The 23480-nt window shown below is 41.8% G+C and overlaps 1 protein-coding gene across 3 annotated transcripts in view; it reads right to left on the reverse strand.

Moving 5' to 3' along the window:
* Nucleotides 1–23480, reverse strand: part of LOC148034369 (pectin acetylesterase 5-like) — an 83391-nt gene that overhangs the window by 53049 nt on the left and 6862 nt on the right. For all 3 annotated transcript variants that reach the window (XM_087679314.1, XM_087679313.1, XM_087679316.1), the window contains 2 exons: nucleotides 15053–15156; nucleotides 14881–14967 (listed from right to left, as the gene is read on the reverse strand). In XM_087679314.1, the coding sequence (XP_087535440.1) occupies nucleotides 14881–14967; nucleotides 15053–15156 (191 nt within the window). The remainder of the gene's footprint in view (nucleotides 1–14880; nucleotides 14968–15052; nucleotides 15157–23480) is intronic.

Raw genomic sequence — 23480 nt, forward strand, 5'->3', positions numbered from 1 at the left:
CGAACATCCATTTCCGTCCGTGAAAGATTTCCTGATTTTGAGAAGTTGATTGCTCTTCTAATTTCTGAGGAGCAGAGAAATGGTAGTGCATCTTCTTCAGGAGGAACTTCAAAAGAAGCTGTCTTCTACTCAAATGCTGGAAGAGGTAGAGACAGAGGTAGAGAAGGAACATCTGGAGGCCGTGGTGGTAGAAATCAGAATATGCAGCAAACTCAAGAAAACCAGTCCTATGGAGGAGGACGTGGTAACTCTAGAGGCAGGGGGAGCCAAAGAGGTTGTGGTGGATGGCAAAGAGGCCAAAATGCAAACAGTAATGTTGAATGCTACTACTGTGGTAAAATGGGTCATATGGCTAAAGATTGCTATAAAAAACAAAATGACATCATGAATGGAAAATTGCAACAAGGGAATTATGTATCTTCTAGTAGACAGGGTGATCACAGAAATGAGCATTTGTTTATGGTGCAGTATATGAACAATTCTGTGACAAGTGCAGAAGAAAGCAACAATGTATGGTATGTTGACTCAGGTGCATCAAACCACATGACAGGTCATGCAGAATGGATGGAGGATGCAAGGAAAATGGAAAAACCACGATTTGTGGAGACTGGTGATGATACTGCACATCCTATTGTGCAGATTGGAAAAATTCCTTTGTCTATGCAGGATGGGAAAAAAAAATACCTGTCCGATGTATTTCATGTCCCGAATATCACCAAGAATCTGGTTTCTGTTGGTCAAATGGTTGAGCAGGGCTTGCAGGTAAGATTTAATCCTCATGGATGATTTGTTGAGGATATGAAAAATAAAGGTCGCTTGATAGCAAAAGGAAAGAAGAAGGGCAGAATGTTTACATTGGATGCAGACATGTCTGAATTGAGTGCAGCAATGTTTGCACATGGGACCGGTGTAGTTGCAGATATTGATATCTGGCATAAGCGCATTAGTCATGTTAATGTACAACGACTTAAATCAATGCAGGCCCAAAATATTGTTGCAGAATTGCCTAAATTCAAGATTGCAAAAATGCATAAGGTATGTAAAGCCTGTCAATTTGGAAAACAAGCAAGGAAACCATTTCCTAGACATGTTCAAGAGAGTAAGAAGCCATTGGAATTAATCCACTCTGATGTGTGGACTACTAAAGCTGCATCTCTTGGAGGCTGTCATTATTTTGTCACTTTTATTTATGACTATAGCAGAAAAGTTTGGGTGTATTTTATGAAAAAGAAAAGTGAAGTTTTTGGGTATTTCAAAACTCTTAAAGCTATGGTTGAAAAAGAAACAGGCCTGCAAATAAAATGCCTAAGGTTAGATGGAGGGGGAGAGTACCTCTCAAATGAGTTTGCAAGGTTCCTGCAGGAGCATGGCATAAAGCACCAATATTCATGCAGTCATACCCCACAACAAAATGGAATTGCAGAAAGGAAAAATAGGCATATTGGAAAGGTATCTCGGGCCATGCTCAATGAAAAAGACTTGCCAGATTTTTATTGGGCTGAGGTAGTTGCTACAGCAGTCTACATAATGAATAGGACTCCCACTGCAGCAATACATGGGATGACTCCAGAGGAGAGGTATACTGGTAGGAAACCAGATATTTCTCATTTGAAAATTTTTTGTTGCATTACCTATGTTCATGTGCCAGATGAGTTGAGATCCAAGTTGGATCCAAAAGCTGAGAAGTGCATCTTTATTGGTTACTCTTTGCAGCAGAAAGGGTATAGATGCTATAACCCTTCTACTCGTAAGTTTACAGTGAGCAGAGATGTTGTTTTTTATGAGATGAGTAGCTGGTATAAACCAGTAAATATGATTGATAATATAGATATACAAAGTGGTAATGCTGCACAGAATTCACAGCAGCAGTCACAAGATATTAGTGGACCTAGAGCGTCCCCTAGCAGTGGTTCACATTCTTCGCCATGGACAGGCAGATTGAGATCAGGAGAATCTTCTCAAAGCAATGCAGATAGTGGTATGCAGGTATCACGAAAAGGAAAAGAAAAGGTAGATCAACCCATGTTTGATGTGAATGCAGGTCACTCTTATGTGGATGGTGAATCCAGTGGCTCTGAACAGAGCATTGATGATGAGTTGGGTATTCCTTCTATTGTTACACCTGGAGTAAGGAAGACCAAGGATGTTTTGGGAGCACCTGGGAGTGAATCTACTTTGCGCAGGTCTACCAGAGCTAGGTATCCTGTGGATAGGCTGAAATATGATGGATTTACAGCCATTCACTATGCATATATGGTCAAAGTGATACAGGAACCAAAACCCACTTCTTTTTAGCAAGCCATGGGAAAAGAAAAATGGGAGAAAGCCATGGATGAAGAAATGGATGCCTTGGAAGCAAATGCTACAAGGGAATTGGTACCTTTGCCTAAAGATAAGAATGCAATTGGTTGTAAGTGGGTTTATAAGGTGAAGCACAATGCAGATGGTTCTGTGAACAGATACAAGGCAAGATTAGTAGTCAAGGGGTATGCACAAGCATATGGCATTGATTATGAAGAAACATTCAGTCTGGTTGCAAGGATGGCAACCGTAAGAGCAGTCATTGCTATGGCTGCATCAAAAGAATGGTCTTTACATCAAATGGATGTAAAGAATGCCTTCTTGCATGGTGATTTGCAAGAAGAGGTCTATATAGAGCAGCCACCAGGTTATGTGCATGTTGTTCATCCTGAGTTTGTTTGCAAGTTGAAGAAAGCCTTGTATGGCTTGAAGCAAGCACCTAGAGCATGGTCTGACAAGATAGGACGGTATCTTGTCACTATTGGCTTTCAGATTTCCAAGGCAAATTTCTCACTTTATGTGAGAAAAACAGAGAAATGTATTATGCTACTTGACATTTATGTTGATGATTTGATTATTACAGGTGATAGTGATGAAGATATCCTTCATGTGAAAATGCTATTGAAGCAGAAGTTTGAAATGAAGGATTTGAAAGAGCTGCGTTATTTCTTGGGCATTGAGGTGATTAGATCACCAAGTGGAATACGGCTCTTGCAGAGGCAGTATGGATTGGACATGCTGTCTAAATATGAGATGACAAGCTGTAAGCCTATTTCAGTTCCTTTGGAGCAGAATGTGAAGCTGAGCGCAGATGCAGGTGAGCTTCTGGAAGACCCTACTATGTACAGACGCATAGTAGGAAGTTTGATTTATATGACTATTACCAGGCCAAATTTGAGCTATGTTGTTGGATTGGTAAGTCAGTTTATGCAGGCTCCAAGGAAACCGCATTTGGATGCGGCTAGACGCATACTCAGGTATGTGAAGTCCACATTGCAGTATGGACTACTTTATGAGACTGGGGTTCAGATACAGTTGCATGGATACACTGATGCTGATTGGGCTGGTAGTATTTCTGATAGACGATCTACCAGTGGATATGTGTTCTCTTTTGGGAGTGCTGCAGTCACTTGGAGCAGCAAGAAACAGCCTACAGTTGCCTTGTCGAGCATAGAGACTGAGTACAGGGGCACAGCAATGGCTGCATGTGAGGTAGCTTGGTTGCATAAGCTACTTTATGATATGGATCAGCCTAGAGATAGGCCAGTTGTCATTTATTGTGACAACATGAGTAGTATATACTTGGCAAATAACCTAGTCTATCATGCTAGAACAAAGCACATTGAGATGCATTATCACTATGTACGGGAGAGGGTTTTACTAGGTCTTATTGATCTAGTTTATGTCAGCACACAGGATCAGGTAGCTGACATATTTACGAAGGCACTGGGCGCAGAGAAGCTGCGCAAGTTCAAAGACCTACTTGATATGCAGGAATTGGGATTGAGCTCGAGAGGGAGTGTTGAGATATCGAGCTCCACTCGTAATATGCCAGGGTGACTGTTGTGCATTTATGTCACCGACTTGTCAGTTGCAGATGCGGTTGGTACACTGCCCATGAATAATAGCTACATGACAGCTATCCTTATCTACTCTAGTTCGTGGCTCAGTTAGTATGCCACCTTAGTTAGTTGAGTTTGGTTTGAGACCCATATATAGGGTTCTTCTATTTCTATATACTTGAGTTCTTTTTGGCTTACACAACTAAGAAGAGGAAAACTGTTTTCAGCCTCCACCTTTGTGTGTATTCCCCCATTGTGCAAGTAAGAAAGCTACAAGTGAGACTCCTTTCTTCTCTCCCACAATCTTGACAGAGACGTCGATACTCAACCAACTTGGCTTTCAAATCATCCCGGTCAGTGATTTTGAAAAGTTGAAGCTCATGGTCAAGATTAATACGACTGGTCCTATCCCAAGCCGCATAGCAGTCAGTCAAGTGTACCCATCACTTTGAGGCTAAGTCAAAATGCTGAAGCTGAGAATGAAACTTAGGCAATAAGCCTTGGATCAGGTCGACAATAGCGAAGATATTCCTAGCCTTCCGTAAGTAGATAACCTCGTATGGAACAAATACGGAATATTGGGGTTCTAACCCCTGCACAAGATCCCATAGGTTCTGGGAGTCAAGGACATGTCTCATCAAGTTCGACCAAATAGTAAAGTTTGACCCGTTGAAACGAGCCTTGTCATTAAATACATGCTCGACAGAAGATGAGCTAGAACCATGAGGTGTGGAGTAGGTAGGAAAAGATGAATGTGGGGAATAAGATTGTGGAGGGTAAGATGGTGAAGCTAGATGTGGATGTGGATAATAATGAGGAGGAGGAGGGGGAAAAGATGGGTTGGTAGAAGTAGGCTATGAGTGTCCAATGAGTGCCGACTGAGGCGGAGGCACTAGAATATGAATGTTTCCATAAGGTGCCGGTATAGGTGGAGGCATTGGGACACGAAAGCCCTATCCAAAGTGAGACTGGGAAATAGTAGTATGACCAGAAGGTCCACTAGGTAAAGCCATGGAAGCAAACTGTGGAGTCAATTGATCCACACTCGGGAGAGACTGGAAAGGATACCCAGGTTGCAATGATCCTGAAAGTGTGTGTGAAGTAGGTGGAACACCACCCGGCAAAGGTAAGGATGAGGTCCTAAAGGATGTGCCTATGTTTCCATAATCCCCCGGTGTGATGTGCGGTGCGATATAAGGTGTTTGAAATGGAAAAGTGAATGGTGTGAATGGAAGTGGAGAAGTAGCGGAAGAATGTGGTGGGATGGATGGGTTTTGAAAATGTGGTGTATGAGGTGCAGATGCATTATGTTCATTTTTATCATTTAATGATTGGAAATGAAAATGCGAAGATGATGATGCACCATGCAATGAAAAAAAAGAAACACCAAATTCATTCTGGTTTTGTGAAGTAGACGAAAAAGAAGAAAGGGTAGAAGAAGAGGTGCTTGGCTTTTTCTTATAATCCCCACAACGTGTGTTAACATACAGGAATTGGTCCTCAAGAGGACCTTTTCTGTAGTCAACAGACTGGACTTTTTCTTCCACATGATCTCTACCATGATATTGCAAAGCAGAAGAGGTAAAAGAAGAAGGAACAAAAGACGAATCTAAAGTACCTTACATCGGAGTGGACGGAAGAGGATGAAAAAAAGGAACATACTCCGGGTCTTGTTCTTCAAGAGGGGGGCCCATCCTTGATGGAGGTCTCGACGGCCCTCCAACATCATCCGATTTACGCGCAACATCTGAAGAGAGAAATTCGTGCATACCTTCAACTTCATGTGGATCCAGATACATACAAATCGCCCCCATGATATGTATATGGCAGTGTGCTACTTTGCTCCAACAAATTCTCCATATGCACTGCAAGGGGGAGAGTCATTATATCTACCATTATATTAGGAAATTTTTTATGGTTCTAGTATCGAAGATGTCCTACTAGCTGGGGACTTCAATGTTCACACAACACCAAGACAAGTTTCCTTCTTCAAGAGTGAGGACCACATGTACAAAGAGATAGCACCAGAGGAGATGGGGTTCAGCCAAACATCATAGGACACAGCTAAGTGCACACATTATGGTGACCACCTCCTAGCCTTGGGAGACACACATGGATTAGCCATCCTTAACGACTTGGATAGATGGCTTGGATCAAACTCTCTCACATGCTTTCCACATAAGCATGTATCCAGATATACATGAGCCCTCTCCAAAGGATCTATATAGAGACTAGGAGAGAGCACGATGAACTATCTCCTAGGGCCCTTTTCCCTCATCCCCGACATATAGTGTCTTTCAGAGCGTCCCCTTGTCCACTAGCAATGGCAACCGACAATGCCTACCTATAGTTTACCATCACCTATAGACATGATGTGATCCCTCCAATGAGCAGCCATCCAAGATTCTTCCGATACCACTTCACCAAATTGACAACAAGTACTTACTCGAATCATCTCTATTGGAGCTTATAGGAGTTGGATCCCCACATACCCCTAGAGGATTTCATAGCACAGCTGCCATGTATCCCCCCTCCCCCCCCCACACACACCCATTCCACCTCTCCAAGCAAGAATGTCCCACAAAATAGTTGGTATGACGAGGAATGCAAGGAAACCCATCCTCCTCTCTAGCGAGGCGAAGCACAAGGGACCTACATACACAGCCATACACACTCAATCTCTCGCCGCCTAGTGCAACGGAAGAAGAGGGTATTTTTATCCAAATTGAAGCATGAATTTTACCAGCTATTCTTGGGACAAGATGCCAATGATATCCTTGCACCCTTTCTAGCCTACCTATTCAACAAGCTAAGAAATGAACCACAATGTCAACATAAAAAGTAATAATAACATTAACGTAAACAATAAATGCCATGCATCACAATAATATTTAATGTTAAATTAGCATTAAAATAATTGTAATGTTAACATCAAATGTTAAATCCATTGTCAAGAGAAGAACTCAAATGCCCCTACAAATCAAGATATCGGCTACTAATGACAATCTGCCGTAGCCTCGGAGTGGCAACATCCCAAGCTCCCTCATCAATACCACCAAAAGCCCCTATGCACATGTATCACCCAACACAAAAACTCAAGCACAAGTAGCGAATAAGAAACATACCTTGTCATACCCTCCACCCACAACACATGCCCCTCATGCACACCTCTCCCACTAGCAATGTCCTATACCACCCTAAATGAGATAAAAGCATACCTATCAAGAATGAACCATCATAGTTCTGTAAGCAAAAATAGCTTTGTGTATATCATCAAATCTCATGTCCAATTGCAGGTTGACACGTACCTGCAATAGAAGCCTTGGAGCGGGAACTTGTCAAAGGGACATGAAATTTTGAGATGCTTTGATCTTGCTGATAACATTTGACTAAGTTATTAATCGAATGTGCAAGGTTATTTAGCACATGTGATGCATATGGCAATTATTTCATGGTAACAAGCCAAGGACCCCGAGGATACAATGAGTGTTAAAAGGCAAAAGTTGTGATAAGTTATGCCAGCTAGGCTTGGGGGGTCAATTAGTGTATATTTTGACCCTAGGACAGTTATTTGGCTAATAAGTATCAACAATGATACTAGAGACTAGCATTAATTAATTAATTAATGACAATCTAAGGGTCAATAGAGGTTGCAGACCACTCCAGGTTGCAAATGTCCTAGCCAATTTAATTATGGATGGACACATTTGGGCAAGGTCACAAGGGCTGTAATTAATTTTCAAGATTATTTAATTCTGAAAATTTAATAAAATGGTTGGATAATGCTGAAAAATGGATTTAGAAGGCTGACACTTGGCAAAAATGCCCAAGCAACCTGAGAAAACGTTTTTGGGGGCTGGATCTCAGTCATTCAATTAGTTTACAGCTTAAGAGAGGAAAAGAGAGAGCTACTGGTCCATTTTTTGATCAAAGAACAGCAATTTGCTGCAGAAGACAGCCATTTGGGGGCCTCAATGTTTAAGGGACAGTAGGGAGTCACCTTCCAAGGGCTGGCAACAGCATTGCTAATCAGGTGGCGGCATTTTGGAGATGCCTGGTAGTAAGTGACTGCATTAAATGCAGGCTACAGTAAGCAACAGGCAGAATTTAGGGTTTTCTCATGAAGAAAATCAGATTTCTCTCTCATCTTGGCTTTCTCATACCTTCTCCAACCCATTCTCAGGAGATCTCAGTACTTCTCAATCATTTTGAGCAAATCTCAACCACATTTGGTGGACAACAAAGAGATCTCTACTGTAAACCCTAAATTTCTACAAAAATTAGGGTTTGACAACCACATTGAGACCCATGCCAATTGGTGAAGGCATTGTATACTGAATTAAGCACCTGAAATTTGTGTAATTGTCAAGAAATTCAGATGCCAACCCCTTCATTGTAATTTGGGGCAGCATTTGGCCAGTTAGAGATTCCATTTGTGCAAGTCCTAGGTGAAAAATCAAGGGGCAATTAGCCCAAATTCATTGCTGATTGTTGCTACAATAAAGAGGCATTTGAAATAGCAAAGGAGATTGTAAATCTCAACTTGTACTCATTCCATTAGCAATCAAGTTAAAGAAATACCGAAAGGGGCGCCAGTTTTGGAGCCAATAGGGTGTCCAACAAGATTATTAAGGTAATTTGTGCATTTTAAGTTATGTTCATTTGTTGAATGCTGTAATTAAGTGCTTAATCAAGGAATTACCACCCTTTCCAAGAAAAAAGGCTAGTTTCATGATTCATTGCCAGGATACCACTCAATTCCTTGATTTGGTGGGCCCGAGGCACCTGATTGCAAGCCAAAGCTTTGTGCTAGTGCTGATTTTTACTCTCAGCTCAGAGATTACAGCAATATGTCTTCATACAGTGAGATGTAATCAAGCAATGATGATGTCTCTCAGTATGAAGATTCACATGGGAATGAAGGAAATGCAATGCCTAACCTTGGACAAGGCTCAAACCATGGACAACAAACTGAAAATGTTGATGTTAGCCAAGATGCAGGGCCTTCAAGGCATAATGAGGCCGATAACCAACAAAGTGAAGAGGAATTTTGTGACTAGTTTATAGTAGGATGACGACAGTAGCAAATCTCTTAGCTGAATTGGTAAAGGATCCTCAGTTCACCCGATTTTCGAACGCTCCAAAGAGGGATAGCAAGGGGCAGGAAGAAGAAGACATCTTCTACACCTTTGAGACAACAAGATGCACTGAAGGCAATGCCAAAGCCTTCATTTGAAGCTTCCAAAGATGGTAATGAAACAAAACAATTGGTACCTACACGGCAAGGAATGCAAATGCAAGGCCATCATGGAAGTGCCAATCGAATGGATTTTGGATAGCCAAGCATGCATGCTATGAAAGGGTAGCCAGGATACTTTGGTGGAAGACAATTTTTCATGCTATGGTTGGATAGCGACCACATACGAGAATCTATGGCACAAATCCCTATGGCATGCAGCAGCCAATGCATGGTGTGCAAGGCCCAATGTATTCACGTATGGCTGAAAATGTGCAAAACACTATGTACTGCAACATTGGTTTGATGCCTGGGGCAAAAAGTAGCATGTCAGGTACGCGAGGGACTAGTCAATTGGATGCAATCTTGTATATTAGTTAAGTTGGAATTGCAACAATGTGAAAGTATAAAGCATCACAATGCTTAAGGGGAAGAAAGGCCTACAACCTAGTGGAGGTTTCGAGGCAAGTAAAGGTAGAGGTAAAGTTTCCATATGCTTCTTGGTGAAGCTTCAGCATTGTTTCACCAATAGATGCACAGAGGATGGAAGAGGATGACTTGGCAGACCATCCTCAATTGTTACAACTTTACCGAGATGCCTTCAATTAGAGCCAACTTTAATTCATGCTCAGTCAGGTTTAGCAGAGCAAGGGTCCAAAGTATTGCCTCATGCTCAAGCGGGAGGTAGCACTTCCACTCCGCCAATTGTGGACGCCTCTCATATATAGTGGATCTCAGATATAGCTAGCATGCATCCAACGTACTGTATTGACAGTATGTTTGCCATGAGGTCACTACTTAGTGTACTAGTCACTGTGAGATGTATGCAAATGAATATGAGTTTTACCCAAGCACTGGAACTATAATTTTGCATCAACTTATGATCAGTTTGGCATGAATTTTGCCTCAATTTTGAGACAAAAATTCTGATCAATTTCAGCTTTGTTTTTTATTAGTTTGAGAACCATTTATGGTCAGTTTTGGGATCAGTTTTTGCATTGATTGCTGGTCAGTTTTTGCAATGAGTTTGTGATCAGTTTGGGGTCACATTTACAACAATTAGTGATCAATTATTAGATCAACAAGTGATCAATTTATAATCAGATTATGCTCAGTTTCCAATGGTTTATATCTAGTTTCATGGACAACAACATGTTAATAAATGCCATTGATAGTTTCAACCATGGTTTATGCTAAATTGATGTTTTTCTATGGTTGATAGTCAAAACAATTAAGAAACATGAGTTATGGATGCATCCAATGAGTTTCTAGCAACAATTCTGGATTGGTTTTCAATTTTATGTTATGTATATGCTAGCTAAAAATTTTCAATAGGCCTGGTTGGACAACAATATGCAATGTTGTGACTGTGATGCCTTATGGAAATTCCAATGCAATATGCTTTTTCTTTGGCACAATGCAATGTAATCAAGGACAATTATGGGGATTTCAAGAGGAAGGTCTATCAAAGGAATGTGAACTTTTAAGATGCTTTAATCTTGTTGATAACATTTGATTAAGTTATTAATCAAAGTTAGTTTTGGCCCTAGGATAGTTATTTGGCAAATAAGTGTCGGTGGTGACACTAGAGACTAGCATTAATTAATTAATTATTGCCAATCTAAAGGTCAACAAAGGTTGGGGACCACTCTAGGTTGCAAATGGCCTAGCCAATTTAATTATGGATGGACACATTTAATTTTGGGCAGAGTCAGAAGGGCTGAAATTAATTTTCAAGATTATTTAATTCTGCAAAAAAACCCATGCAAAATGAGAAAACATTTTTGGGGGTTGGATCTCAGTCATTCAATTAGTTTATAGCTTGGGAGAGAGAGAGAGAGAGAGAGGGAGAGAGAGAGAGAGAACTGTTGGTTCATTTTCTGATCAGAGAACAATAATTTGCTACAGAAGATAGCCGTTTGGAGGCCTCAACTGGTAGAGGACAGCAGGGAGTCACCCTCCAAGGGTTGGCAACAGCATTGCTAATCACATGATAGCGGTTTGGATGTGTTTGGTAGTAGGTGACTTCATTAAATACAGGTTGGAGCAAGCAGCAGGTAAAATTTAGGTTTTCTGATGAAGAAAATTAGATTTCTCTCTCATCTTGGCTATCTCTCACCTTCTCCAACCCATTCTTAGGAGATCTCAGCATTTCTTTGCCATTTTGAGCAAATCTCAACCAAATTTGGTGGACAGCAAACAGATCTCTACTATAAACCCTAAATTTCTGCAAAAATTAGGGTTTAACAACCACATTGGGACCCATGTCAATTGGTGAAGGCATTGTATACTGAATTCAACATCTGAAATTTGTGTAATTGTCAAGAAATTCAAATGCCGGCCCATTCATTGTTGTAATTCAGGGCAACATTTGGCCAATTGGAGGTTCCATTATTTGTGCAAGTCCTCCGTGAAAACTCAAAGGAAAATTGACCGGAATTCATTGTTGATTGTTGCTACAGCAAAGAGGCATTTGGAATAGCAAAGGAGATTGTAAATCTCAACTTGTACTCGTTCCATTAGCAATCAAGTTAAAGAAATACTGAAAGGGGCGCCAATTTTGGGGCCAACAGGGTGTACAATGTTCGAGATTATTAAGGTAATTTGTGCATTTTAAGTTATGTTCATTTGCTGATTGTTGTAATTAAGTGCTTAATCAAGGAATTACCACCCTTTCCAAGAAGGAAGGCTGGTTTCAAAACCACTGGCCTCTACCTCTCTAAGTCGCTCCTCATGCTCCAAGACAAGCAATGAAAGCTCCCCCCCATAGGAGTCTCTCGCATGTCCTTGATGTGATGAGACTGGTGTAGAAAACATCAAACCTAGGAGATGGCATCTGCGTCAACAGGATCATAGCCACATCCTCGGAGGATATCTTCCATCCAAGAGAGGCAAGCTCACCTCCCATGTCCTCCATCTTCGTGATGTACTCCTTCATAGAAGAAGAGTCATTAAGATTGAGCATCCGCAACTTCTTCTCGAGGGAAATCTTGTAGACAAAGGTCTTGTGCTAATACAAAGATGAAAGCTTGCACCACACCTCCGCCGCAGTCTTCAACCTATAAACATGAACTAGGACAGAGTCCTCAACACTCATAAACAGAAGGGATCGGGCTCAAGAGTTGAGCTGATCCCGCAAGGTAACACGAACCATCAAGGTACCATCAATTGGATCCTCTTGAGGGCAGGGAAGGGGCTTGGAAACAAGCTCCCAAAGATCAAAGGTATCGAGGATGCACTCCACCTTGCAAGACCACAATGAGTAGTTGGCACTGTCGAGTTTATCTTCTTTGGGTAAGGAAGGAAAAACAGGAACTTGAATAGAGGATATCAAAGAAAGCATCTTCACATTAGATGGAGCCTTCATTTTAGATGGGGCCCGTTGTGAAAGATAAGCAAAAGATGGACAGATTCTAGGAGACTCCACCCATCGAAACTCCCTATAATCACATTTGGGGTGAGACAAAAGCTCCTCATCTGAGTCATCAAAGCCTTAAAGCTGATGGTAAGACATCTTCCAAATCAGCTATCACCCAAAATGCTGCATTTTGATGGAAACATGCAAATGTCACAAGGCAATCAACTACAGAAGGTGTAAATGCCGCCGCCTCTAGATGATGACAACTAGCTGAAGAAGGTTGTCACTGATCAATAAATGCTGTTGCCAAAGGTCATCAAGCTGAAAACACAAATGTAGATCCACAAGATGTTGCCGCATCCTCCACAGATAGCTAAATTTGCAGCAAACGCAAGGCTGAATGGCTACGTTTGATGGCTGGGCTGCTCCTCTGCAATAGATCTCAACTCTATGCTCTTGCTTAGGCAATGATACCATGTGAGAGTGCGCAATGGAAGAAGGAACGTGAACACGGAGAGAGAAAGAGAGAGCAGAAAATGAAGGAAGAAATACTGCACTGACTGAAGATGAATGCTGAATACAATGATGTGGACTGATCAGTCCCTGCACGCAGCCCAAGGTGTTAGTGAGGGCACCAAATCAGGCTGAGATGATGGCAGCACCAAGTTAGAGAGTGTCTAGGAGCCAAAGTGTGCTGAAATCTGCAAGAAGTGATCAGCCAAGTGTGGGCTATGACTATATATAGCCAAACTCCTCTGAAACTGGCTGACTCCTAAAAAGGCCTCTAAATCTGGCCAACCTGCTAAAATAGGTGATATGACTGCAATAAATGCAGTCTGACTACACATAAAAAATGGGAAAATAATGACAAAATATCCCAAGCAATCGTGGAGCAGGTAGGCGTTGTCAAGGGGTGGAATCCAACTTCCAACTGACAGACAGAGGAAATGCATAAGAAATGTGCCTAAAATGGAGGAAATGCATAGAAAGGCACACTAAACTGTCAGAGCTCTAATGTCTCCGTCAGACTCTAACAGGAGCTCACAACCAGGAGATGACAAACTGACATGACTAAATAGGGCAGGCTAGTAGTATGTACAAGGGGCTGTGAAAGTATGTATAGCCGAAGATCTCTCTATCTGCACAAGACACAAGTGACTGGAGACTAGGGGTAGCCTGCTATAAATTAAAAGCAAGAAAACTATGCATTCGGCCTGCATTAAATGCAGCTGACTGCAGCAAACTGGTCTGACCAGCCTGCCATGTGGCAGGTCTGGCCAACTGCCTGCCATCCATACAGCTGCCCACCCTGCCCAATGCACTATCCATAGGCCCTCCTGCTCATCACTGCCCTGGCCGACCTGGTCCTGATGACCACAATGCTGCCTAAGATGTCCTAACCAAGCCAATGCCCGTCCTAGAGGTGACCAAATCTCTAATACTCTATCCCGCAATTTTCATTGAGAGGAGCAGCAGAGGCCTGCCTAGCACTAGGGGCACTTGAGAGTCAATGTGATCACATACAATTCCAAGAATGTTGCACTAAACTATGGTTGTTTGACACCTTAGGCACACTTACACTACTATATGGGGCAAAGGTATGGGGCTGCAAATTGTACCACAAGCACCTAAGCCCACTTACTAATGAAACCGAAACAAAGAGATTATTATGTTGGCTAGGATAGTGTGGAGAGGCCATTGATCATGATGATAGCACGTGTGATGTATAACTAGGAGTAAGCCCTCCACCCCACATCCCATTGTCAAAGTAGAGATCAAGGCAATGCTTATAGTCACAAAGGCACTCTTCAAAGCAACTAGCATAAACTATGGGAGCTCCCACACCAAAGATACTCCAAATTGGCACTTAGTTCATCTAGACAACTAGCAGCAAGAGCGAGGATTGTTGGTTTTCACAAATGACTATTTGGATGAGCCTACATGGCTTGGATACTAACCGCCTTCTGGCATTTGACTATAGTCTTGACTACCCTCCTACACTTTCTCTCAACTAATGAGAGCTGATATTCTAAGGATTGAGACAAAGAGGACATGGAGTCTAGACCCACCACTCCCTCTAGGATTCAGGACAAAGTTCTACCGAAGTCATTTCTTGTGCCTCTCTAATGATGGATTCACTATTCGGCCATTGTACATGGATTTGTACAAAATAGGATTTTCCAGCTTTATGACCAATAACCCAATACAAAGGACCACAGTACATATGCAAATGTACAATATACTATGACGTACGAGGACAATACCACTGCCTCTTTCATGCTTGCTCTAGAGCTCTTCACCATGTTATAGAGTACAAGGACCAAAGATGCCTAGGTCTCTTCCTCTTGGAGCTCCAAAGGCACTCCATAGCACAAGAAATACCAATAAGCAAGTACTTGAGTAACATCATTTATTATACGTACCTTTTCTGCTTTTATCATGCCTTTTGACAAAAGATCAGCTAGAACAGCACGCCAAATTCTCTGTCCTCTAAAGTACAACACCTTTTCCTGCAGTAAACAATAGTTGTAATTAATGAACCTATCGCTTATTAATGCTCCAAATGGCAAATAATTCACAAGCGACAAAACCTACAACATCTGTATTGCTATCTTCGATTTGCATAGGAGCATCTCGCTCTCCACTTAATGATCCCCCATCACAATACCTTACTTTCACTCTATTCCAGTTGTAAAAATCTGAAAAAAAAAAAATCATCATTCAATTGGCTTAGTAATAAATATATTCAAATTCCAAAAAGATGAAAAAGTTGCATTCAAGCATCTAACATCTAGAATAATCAACATAAATGGAAGTGCAACAAAATTGGCATATTTCATTGCATGTCCACATTAGATTCAATAGTTTCAAAGAGTAGACCATCAAACTAAAAAGAAAGAAGACTGCTATCATAAAACCATGCATGCCAATAATGACATAAATGAGATGGAAGCCCAAGATGTCACGGTATCACTGGATATGGCCACAGCACCAATTGGTCCCATTGGTCCACACTTGGGCTCTCCTCATAAAGGACCTGATAAGCATTGTCAACAAGAACCATGTACAGCTAGAGCCTCTGCACCACACAAGAATAAATAAAATTGTGGGTAGAACCATTGTCAAATAAGAATTGAACAATTCGACTATGAATGAAACTAGAGACCTTTAGTGTTATTAGTCTATTGAGCTCATGTGTGAGTTGCTTGACATTACTGGGTATTTTAGGCATTTTATAGTGGTCATCTTAGTGATTATTTAGGCATTTAGCTAGCTGACCAGCTGCCATATTTGGCATATTTTGGGCCTATTTATTCAGTGGCTCCTCCTCCTCTCATTCAAGTGGTCTTCCTGTTGGAAAGAGGAGCCAGTGTCGGTGCCCATGCAACCAGCAACTCACTGTTGTACGCGTCATTCTTGTGTTTGGTATATGGATTCCATTTCCCAAGCACATCTCTGAGTTCTCTTCCTTTACAGTGTTCTTTTGTTCTTTTAACCTTTTGTTCTTTTGTTTTCTTTCTCTTCTTTTTTTTTCTGTAAAAGGTAATTGTATTAATTACGAAAAAAAGGTACACGTTTACATGGTTACAAGATACACGATGGCTCTAAGCCATCGCGTGTAATCTCTCTCTCTCTCTCTTGCTCTCTCTCTCTCTCGCTCTCTCTCTCTCTGGTAGAATCCCAGTACAAAGCCATGAAAAAGTTACACAAGTCATGGCAAAGACCCAGAGGAAATTGCCATATGCCAGGGAAGTAAGTCCTCCCGAGGGAGCAAGTCCAAGTGGCGAATGAGATCTATCTGCCAATGCAAGAATCTTGTGTTCAGCAATTTATTTCAGCACTTGTCTATGCTTCCATTGCTGCACCACTTCTGACATGGTATCAGATTTTTCCACTGATTACAAGTCTTTCTTCCCCCTGCTGATCAAGCCTGCCTTTTTCAGACCAGCAACTTGTGTTTTCAGCCTGCACTTGGATTCCAACCTGTAATCATCAATATGCTACATTCAATGCTCCATCAACCTACATTTTTCATTTTTTGCCCCTAATTGTGGCTGGATGACTGTTTGTACAGGCATTTTTGCTGTGTTTGGCAGTTTTTGACTGGTTTTTCTTCATTTTGCAGCAATTAGCCTTTGTTTTTTATCAGATTTCGATTACACTACATGTAAGCTCTCATTTTGTGAAGTATTTGCTGTTGGTTTAGCTCTATTCCCTCTCCCTATACCCTCTATCCTCTCTCTTCTCTTCTTCTCTTCTCCAGATGGCTCCTCCGTGCACTTCTATAGATGATAAGTTACATGGACCTAACTATCTTACATGGAGTGTTGTGATGAAAGCTTGGTTTGTGTAAAAGCAGATTTGATACATTGTTATGTGGAGCTATTTCTCGGCCTTAGAGTCCTTTTCCTATTCCCGAAGATTTTGATGAGGATAACCATGAGGAAGTTGTGCTAACATGGGATTCGGATGATGTGCATATTCTACATTGCTTCAGTGTATTTCTAAAGAAGTTCTACCAGCGGTTATATAAGGTGCCCGTCAATGATTGATGCAAGGAATTTCTGCGTAGTGCCCCTTCTGTTATCCGTCATTAAAGCACGAGAGACTGTTCTCTATTTCTCCTCCCAGCCATGTCTAGGAAGTGTTGGCTCGACTTCTCACTCCTCGTGTATCTCCCGCCAGCCATCTCCTTAAGGTGAGTTAAACTATTTTTGCACTCACTCACTTCCTAAGCTCCCCTTGACCCCATTCGGGTACCCAAGGCCCCCGGACGGTCTTCTCTTGCGCTTGTTCCCCAAAGTATTACACCATAAATGTAACATTTCCTCCCCCTTATGAATCAGTTTCGTCCTCGAAAACGATACTTGGAAGGTCCAACTGTAAATTGGGAAACCTTTTCCTTAAAGTACTTACTCGTTCCCATGTTGAGCTTTCTTTCGAACAATCTTTCCATTTGACCAGATATTCTTGATAAATAGTATTCCTTGTTCCTCCGTTACGAACATTTAAAATTCTTTCTGGTTCATGTGGATTAGATTGGTCATCTAATAGCTCCTCAATATTATCATTTAAGATTAGATTATCCATATCACCCAGCTTCTTTCTTAGCTTACTTACATGAAAAACTAGATGTGTTTTACTACCAACAGGTAGTTGGAGCTTGTAAGCCTGTTCTCCCACCCTTTTAAGTATTGTGAAAGGACCACAATACCTGGGTGACAGCTTTGGACATCGTCCCGTTTTGATGGTTTTAGTTTGTTCAGGCACCTTAAGATAGACCAATTCCCCTTCTTTAAAGGAGATGTCTCTTCGGTGAGGATTTTCATTAGCTCTAGCTCGATTTTGAGCTTTCTTAATATCTTATTGAGCAAATTTTAACAAATCCTTGGCTGCCTGAACTTTTTCCTTATGCAGTCCTACTACATGAGGAGCTCTGGGCTGAAACCCATACATTAGCATAAATGGACTATATCCACTGGAAGAGTGCTTGGCACTATTATATGCAAACTCTGCTATCGGTAGATACTCTTCCCATTTAGTTTGCCTTTTACTTACATATGCCCTGAGCATATCTTCAAGGATTTGGTTAACCCTTTCAGTTTGCGGGTGCTCCGCCGTACTCATGCTAAGTTTAGTATCCAACTTCCTAAATACAACACGCCAAAATTGACTATCAAATTTTCTATCCTGATCAAAAACTATATTTGCCGGAAGGCCATACAATCGGTATATGTTCTCTATGAACAATCTAGCCAATTCTGGTGTTTTAACATCAGTTGAAGTTGGAATAAACCTAGCCATTTTGGTTAACCTATCCACAATCACCCACACAGAGTCGTGCCCCCTCTGTGTTCTGGGTAACGCGATGATAAAGTCCATGGAGATGCTCTCCCATTTTCCCGAAGGAATCTCTAATGGGTGGAGAAGTCCTCCCATTTTCAATCTTTTAGCTTTATTAACCTGGCATTTATCTGCATGTACTATTGCATACAGCTCCCTCTCATAAACAGAATAATTCCGTTTTGCACGGTCTAATTTCTTGCTTTCAAAAGCAACTGATCGACCTTCTTGTAATAAGACCGCGCCTACTGCCCTATCACTGGCATCAGCTTCAACTACGAATGGTTTATTCGGATCCACAATTAATAGTATTGGGACTGTAGCAATAACTACCTTAAGTTTTTGAAAACTTTCATTTTGATCTGTTTCCCAATTAAAGCTCTTCCCTTTCCCTTTAAGTTGGTCCGTCATTGGAACAGCTAACTTAGCATTATCTCGAATGAATCTTCAATAAATCCAAATAAACCTAGAAAGATCTGCAGCTCTTCCAGGTTCCTTGGAGATGGCCATTCAATAATTGCCCTTACTTTTTCTAAATCCATCTTGATTCCCTCTTTCGAGATAATATGCCCCAAATATTTAACCTCTTGTGCGAAAAATTCACATTTAGTTTTCTTCGCATAAAGGGAACGGGTTCTTAACAATTGAAATATTAACCGTAAATGTTCCAAATGTTCTTCTCTTGATTTACTAAAGATCAAGATATCATCCAAGAAGACTACTACAAAGTGTTCTAGATAGGGCCGTAACACACTATTCATCAGCTTCATAAAAGTAGCCGGTGCATTAGTAAGGCCAAAAGGCATCACCCAAGAAATCATAATGCCCATATCTAGTACGAAATGTTGTCTTAGGAACATCCTGTGCCTTAATTCTTACTTGGTGATAGCCTGATCTTAAGTCTATCTTTGTGAAGAATTTTGCCCCTTGTAATTGATCAAAAAGATCCTCCATTCTAGACATAGGAAATTTATTCTTCACCATTATTTTATTAAGTGCTCTATAATCAACACAAAGTCGCATAGAACCATCTTTTTTCTTTACCAATAAAATTGGCGAAGCCCAAGGTGAATTGCTGGGTTATATAAACCCTTTATCAAGGTAATCCTTAATTTGTCTTTTGACTTCTTCTTCTTGTGTTTCACTTAACCTATAAGGTGGTTTAGAAATAGGGTGTGTATCCCTATCTATGTCAATTGGGTGATTTACATCACCCCTATCTGGTGGAAGGCCACTTGGTAAATTATAAGAAAACGCATCTTTAAATTCATCTAACAAACCACTTAATTCATTACTTACATTCAACTCACAAACATAAGAAAATTGTTGCTTTATATTACAAAAAGTAAAAGTGTCCTATATAGGAAGGAACCATAACATATATACCTATGTTGTACATCCTTGTGCAAGACCTCTAAAGATTTATACTTTTCATGCCCCTTTAATTCCAGGGTCTGCACTACATGGATTTGTTTCTCTTTTCCCTTGCCCTTGTCCTTATCCTTTCCTTTATCTTCCCCCTTTTTCCTTTGAGGGCAATTCTAGGCAGCATGGTTAGGGGATAGGCAATTGAAACACAGCCTTTCTTTTTTAGCCTTATCGAAGTCATCTTGGCTTAACTTTGGCCTTACATATTGTTTCTTTTCAAAGGGTTATTTCTTGCCCTTAACGAATGGCATTTTTCTTTTAAATTTGCCTACAAATTTTGAGGCTTCAAATTCCTTAGTCTTGGGCTCTGTATCAGTGAGACTAGTGAGTGCACTTAGACGCGTGTTATCTTCATTGATTAATGCAAATTTAATTGCCTCTTCAAGCGCCTTGGGTGAACTCTTTTTCACTTTCTTTTTACAGGACTTATCTAGTCCCCTTATAAATCCTCGTCTTTTGAACTTCATCTATTCCTTCCAATTTGAAGATTTGGGATTTTGTCAGACAAAGTTCTTCCCCTTTGTCTGACAATATCCCAATCTTCCCAATTTCTTTCCGTTTCATTTTCAGGAAGGAATTTTTTCATAAAAACCAATTCAAATCGAGCCCAAGTTTCAGGTATTTTATTTGCCTCCTTTAAAGTTCTCCACCATTTATATGCCTTTGGCCCCAAGGTTAAACTAGCCTCCAGCGCCTAAAGATGTGGTGGAGTATTCTTTAATTTGTGCAAATCTTCCCATTTTTGGAGGAAATTAAAGATAGTATCTTTATTTCTATCCTTTTCCTTACCATGAAACTGAGGGGGTTTCATATCTTTTAACACTGGGTTATCCCTCGGCTTTTGGTGGGGTTCCCTAGGGTCTCGCATAGTCACATCTAGATGTTTCGATGAAGATAGAATGTCTGAGGTTTCTACCTTATTTTTATCCCTTTCTAGTAATAAGGCTAATTGAGATTTTATTTCTGTGAGTGCTCGAGTTAGCAACTCCATTTGAACCCCCTGTGCTTGCACACGAGCAGTTAGATCATCAAATTGTTCTCGTGTAGTAAAAAATTATTCCCATTGTTCTTCTTGAATTTCCGTTTCATGGGGATCCACCATAGGATGGTCTCCGGAACTATAGCCTTTGGTTACCCCCTCTTTCTCTTTTCCCTCCACTAATACACTGGAATTAGAAAGCAAATATAAGAAATTTACCTACAAGATGAGGTACTTCCCTGATTACAGTAATAGGGCAAATGTCGATGGCCTTTACAGCTTAGTGATAGCAAAAGCATGAGGAATAGTTCGACTTTCCTCCAATCTATGCAGGTCGCGTGGAAATAAGGCCTGTCGAGCAGGAACACAGGATAAGGAGGGGATTAAACACCCCCCCAAAGGTCACGTGTGAACAAGATGTGACCACAATTGTAATTTAAAACGAGACTTTGCCAGACTTGCACCATCCTGTCATCCACGCCAAGTACACGAACTCTGCCACAAGTACACGAACTCTGCCCCCGGCACCAACACGGACGTAATCTGTCAGGCAATGCCCACGCAGATTCGAATCCGGACTCGAAATGGAGACCTCTAGTGTGTGAGACTAGCATGATAACCACAGCCAACCCGTAACGCAAAAACTCGAAACTCAAACACAAACAGAAGAAGCGAGAGAGAGAACACAACTCTGAAGTGAATGAATGCTATAAATGAATGTAAGAGTGTACAGTGTGCTTAAGGGCAGAGCAATGTTGGAGTGTGACATCCACCGGAGACGGATCCCAAGTCTGTGACCACCAGTTGGAGTGTAGGAGTGCTGAATAGTGAATGGCAGCAGGCTGGTCACCAAAACTCAGCAGTCTGGAGGCTAGAAGCTGGTAAACGCAGCAGTGTACCACCAATCAAAGGCTGGAAACTATGCACTGTTTGCTGTAAATAGAAGGCTGAAACAGTGTCTGATGTGGCTGGCGATGACTAGATGATCAGGTCACGACAAATGATGATGTTGCCAACAGTTGGCATCAGCATGGATGAAGGTGCTAGCAGCAAGAGCAAAGCACAAATGGAGTGGCACCAATCTCGAGGGCTGGACAGCCACGTGGGAGTATCAAAAGATGACGTACCAGCGAGACAGTAGGGTTTGTGGGGAGGAACACAGAGTGAACTCGGCAAACATGGAGGAGAAAAGAAGAGAGAAGAAACTTTGATGAATGGAATGATGAAGTTTTGAATCATGGAATGAATGTGATACAAGGGAACAAGGGTGCCGTAGCACAAGGAAGATGATGAAGACAGCCACGAACCACGAACCGCAATGTCCTCCTGAAGAGGGTAGTGGATAGGTTGGAGAGAAGAGGTGACAGACTTAATGAATCAGTCGTAAGGAATGAATGAGAGAGTGGCCTATAAATAGGCTCAATCAATCTAGGATGGCGTTCCTTTTTGGGGCTGCAAACCCTAAACACAAACCCTAAACGCAAAACATAAAAATGCAAAAACGCAAACTGCGGGTGAAGGGTGAAGGGTGAAGGGTTTCTCAACACCCCCTCTCAGGCCCAAAAAGGGGAACAAGAGAAGAGTGAGGTGGAGATGCAATGCTATATGCTGAAGAATGCTCATGCAGCAGGTGCCACTTGGACAGTGTCCCTCGTGGGGAAATTGTTCACTTGCCCAAACGCCCTAGTACATAGATGATGAAATCATGCAATGCATAGAAGGAATGTCGGACTTTGTGTGGTGCCGAGAACCATATGCCCGTACTCGATCTCGGGAGGTGGCTCCATGCTAACCAAGTGACTAAGGCAAGAAGAGAAGAGGAGAAAGAAGATGTAGAGGATCCCTAAGATCCAAGATTTCCACCGGAAAGGTAACCTGTAGTAAAGGACAGTAGTTAGAGTGAACTGGAGAACCCGAAACTCAACCTTGGGAGAGAAGCCACTAGTTCTATGCATCCATGTCGGAAGGAATACGAAGGTCTCATCACCAAGTCGCGGTTGAACCTCCAAGGTCCCAATCTAGGTGGTACTTGAAGATCCTAGATATCAATAGAAGAGATGACTAGTCGAAGACAGCCACCCTAAGAAAGTAGAGGATGGGTGAAGAACTTCATGTGGAGTAGGTTCCCCCTTTGAGGTGGGAGGTGGAGGGGCCCCCGCTGAAGTCGAAGAAGAAGTAGATGCCCCCTCTGAGGATAAAGAAATAACATCCTCCTCTGAATCCCCCTCTGAAGTAGATAGGGAATCCAAAAACTCATGGATCACGGACTCCAAAATGTCTAATGACGAAGGAAGTACCGCCGGTCGTGCCGAAGAAGGTATCTAAGGTGCCGAAGAGCTCCCAGAGGTAGCCTCTCGAACCTGAGTAGTCGAGGGTAGAGAAGGGTGGGGCTCAAAATGAGCAAGAGGTGGGCAACAGTCGATGTCTCTCAGTGGAGTGGACTGGGTAGCCGAAGAAGAGGAAGGAGTCGAGCAGCCATTGTCTCTCGAAGGAGCAGACTGACGAGGAGACGGTATCAAACAATCACTATCTCTCGATGAAGCAGACTGCAGATCCGTAGGTCGTGGAAGCCACTGTACCTGAAAATAAAGGGGAGAAGACTGCCACTGACATTGCGACAATCTCTAGGAGGTTGTAGCACCAATCGATCCTCCATGTGCTCGAAAGGACTTGGTGCGCATCGGATGCATCTTAGTGCCTTGAGCATAGTACTCTGATAGCCGATATAGAATAATCTCTGTGGCCCAAAAAGGAGAGGTGGCACAAGGAGTG

The sequence above is a fragment of the Lygodium microphyllum genome, chromosome 6 (genome assembly GCF_053477565.2).
Source record: "Lygodium microphyllum isolate KBCC chromosome 6, Lygodium_microphyllum_v1.1.10, whole genome shotgun sequence".
In the NCBI taxonomy this organism is placed as follows: domain Eukaryota; kingdom Viridiplantae; phylum Streptophyta; class Polypodiopsida; order Schizaeales; family Lygodiaceae; genus Lygodium; species Lygodium microphyllum.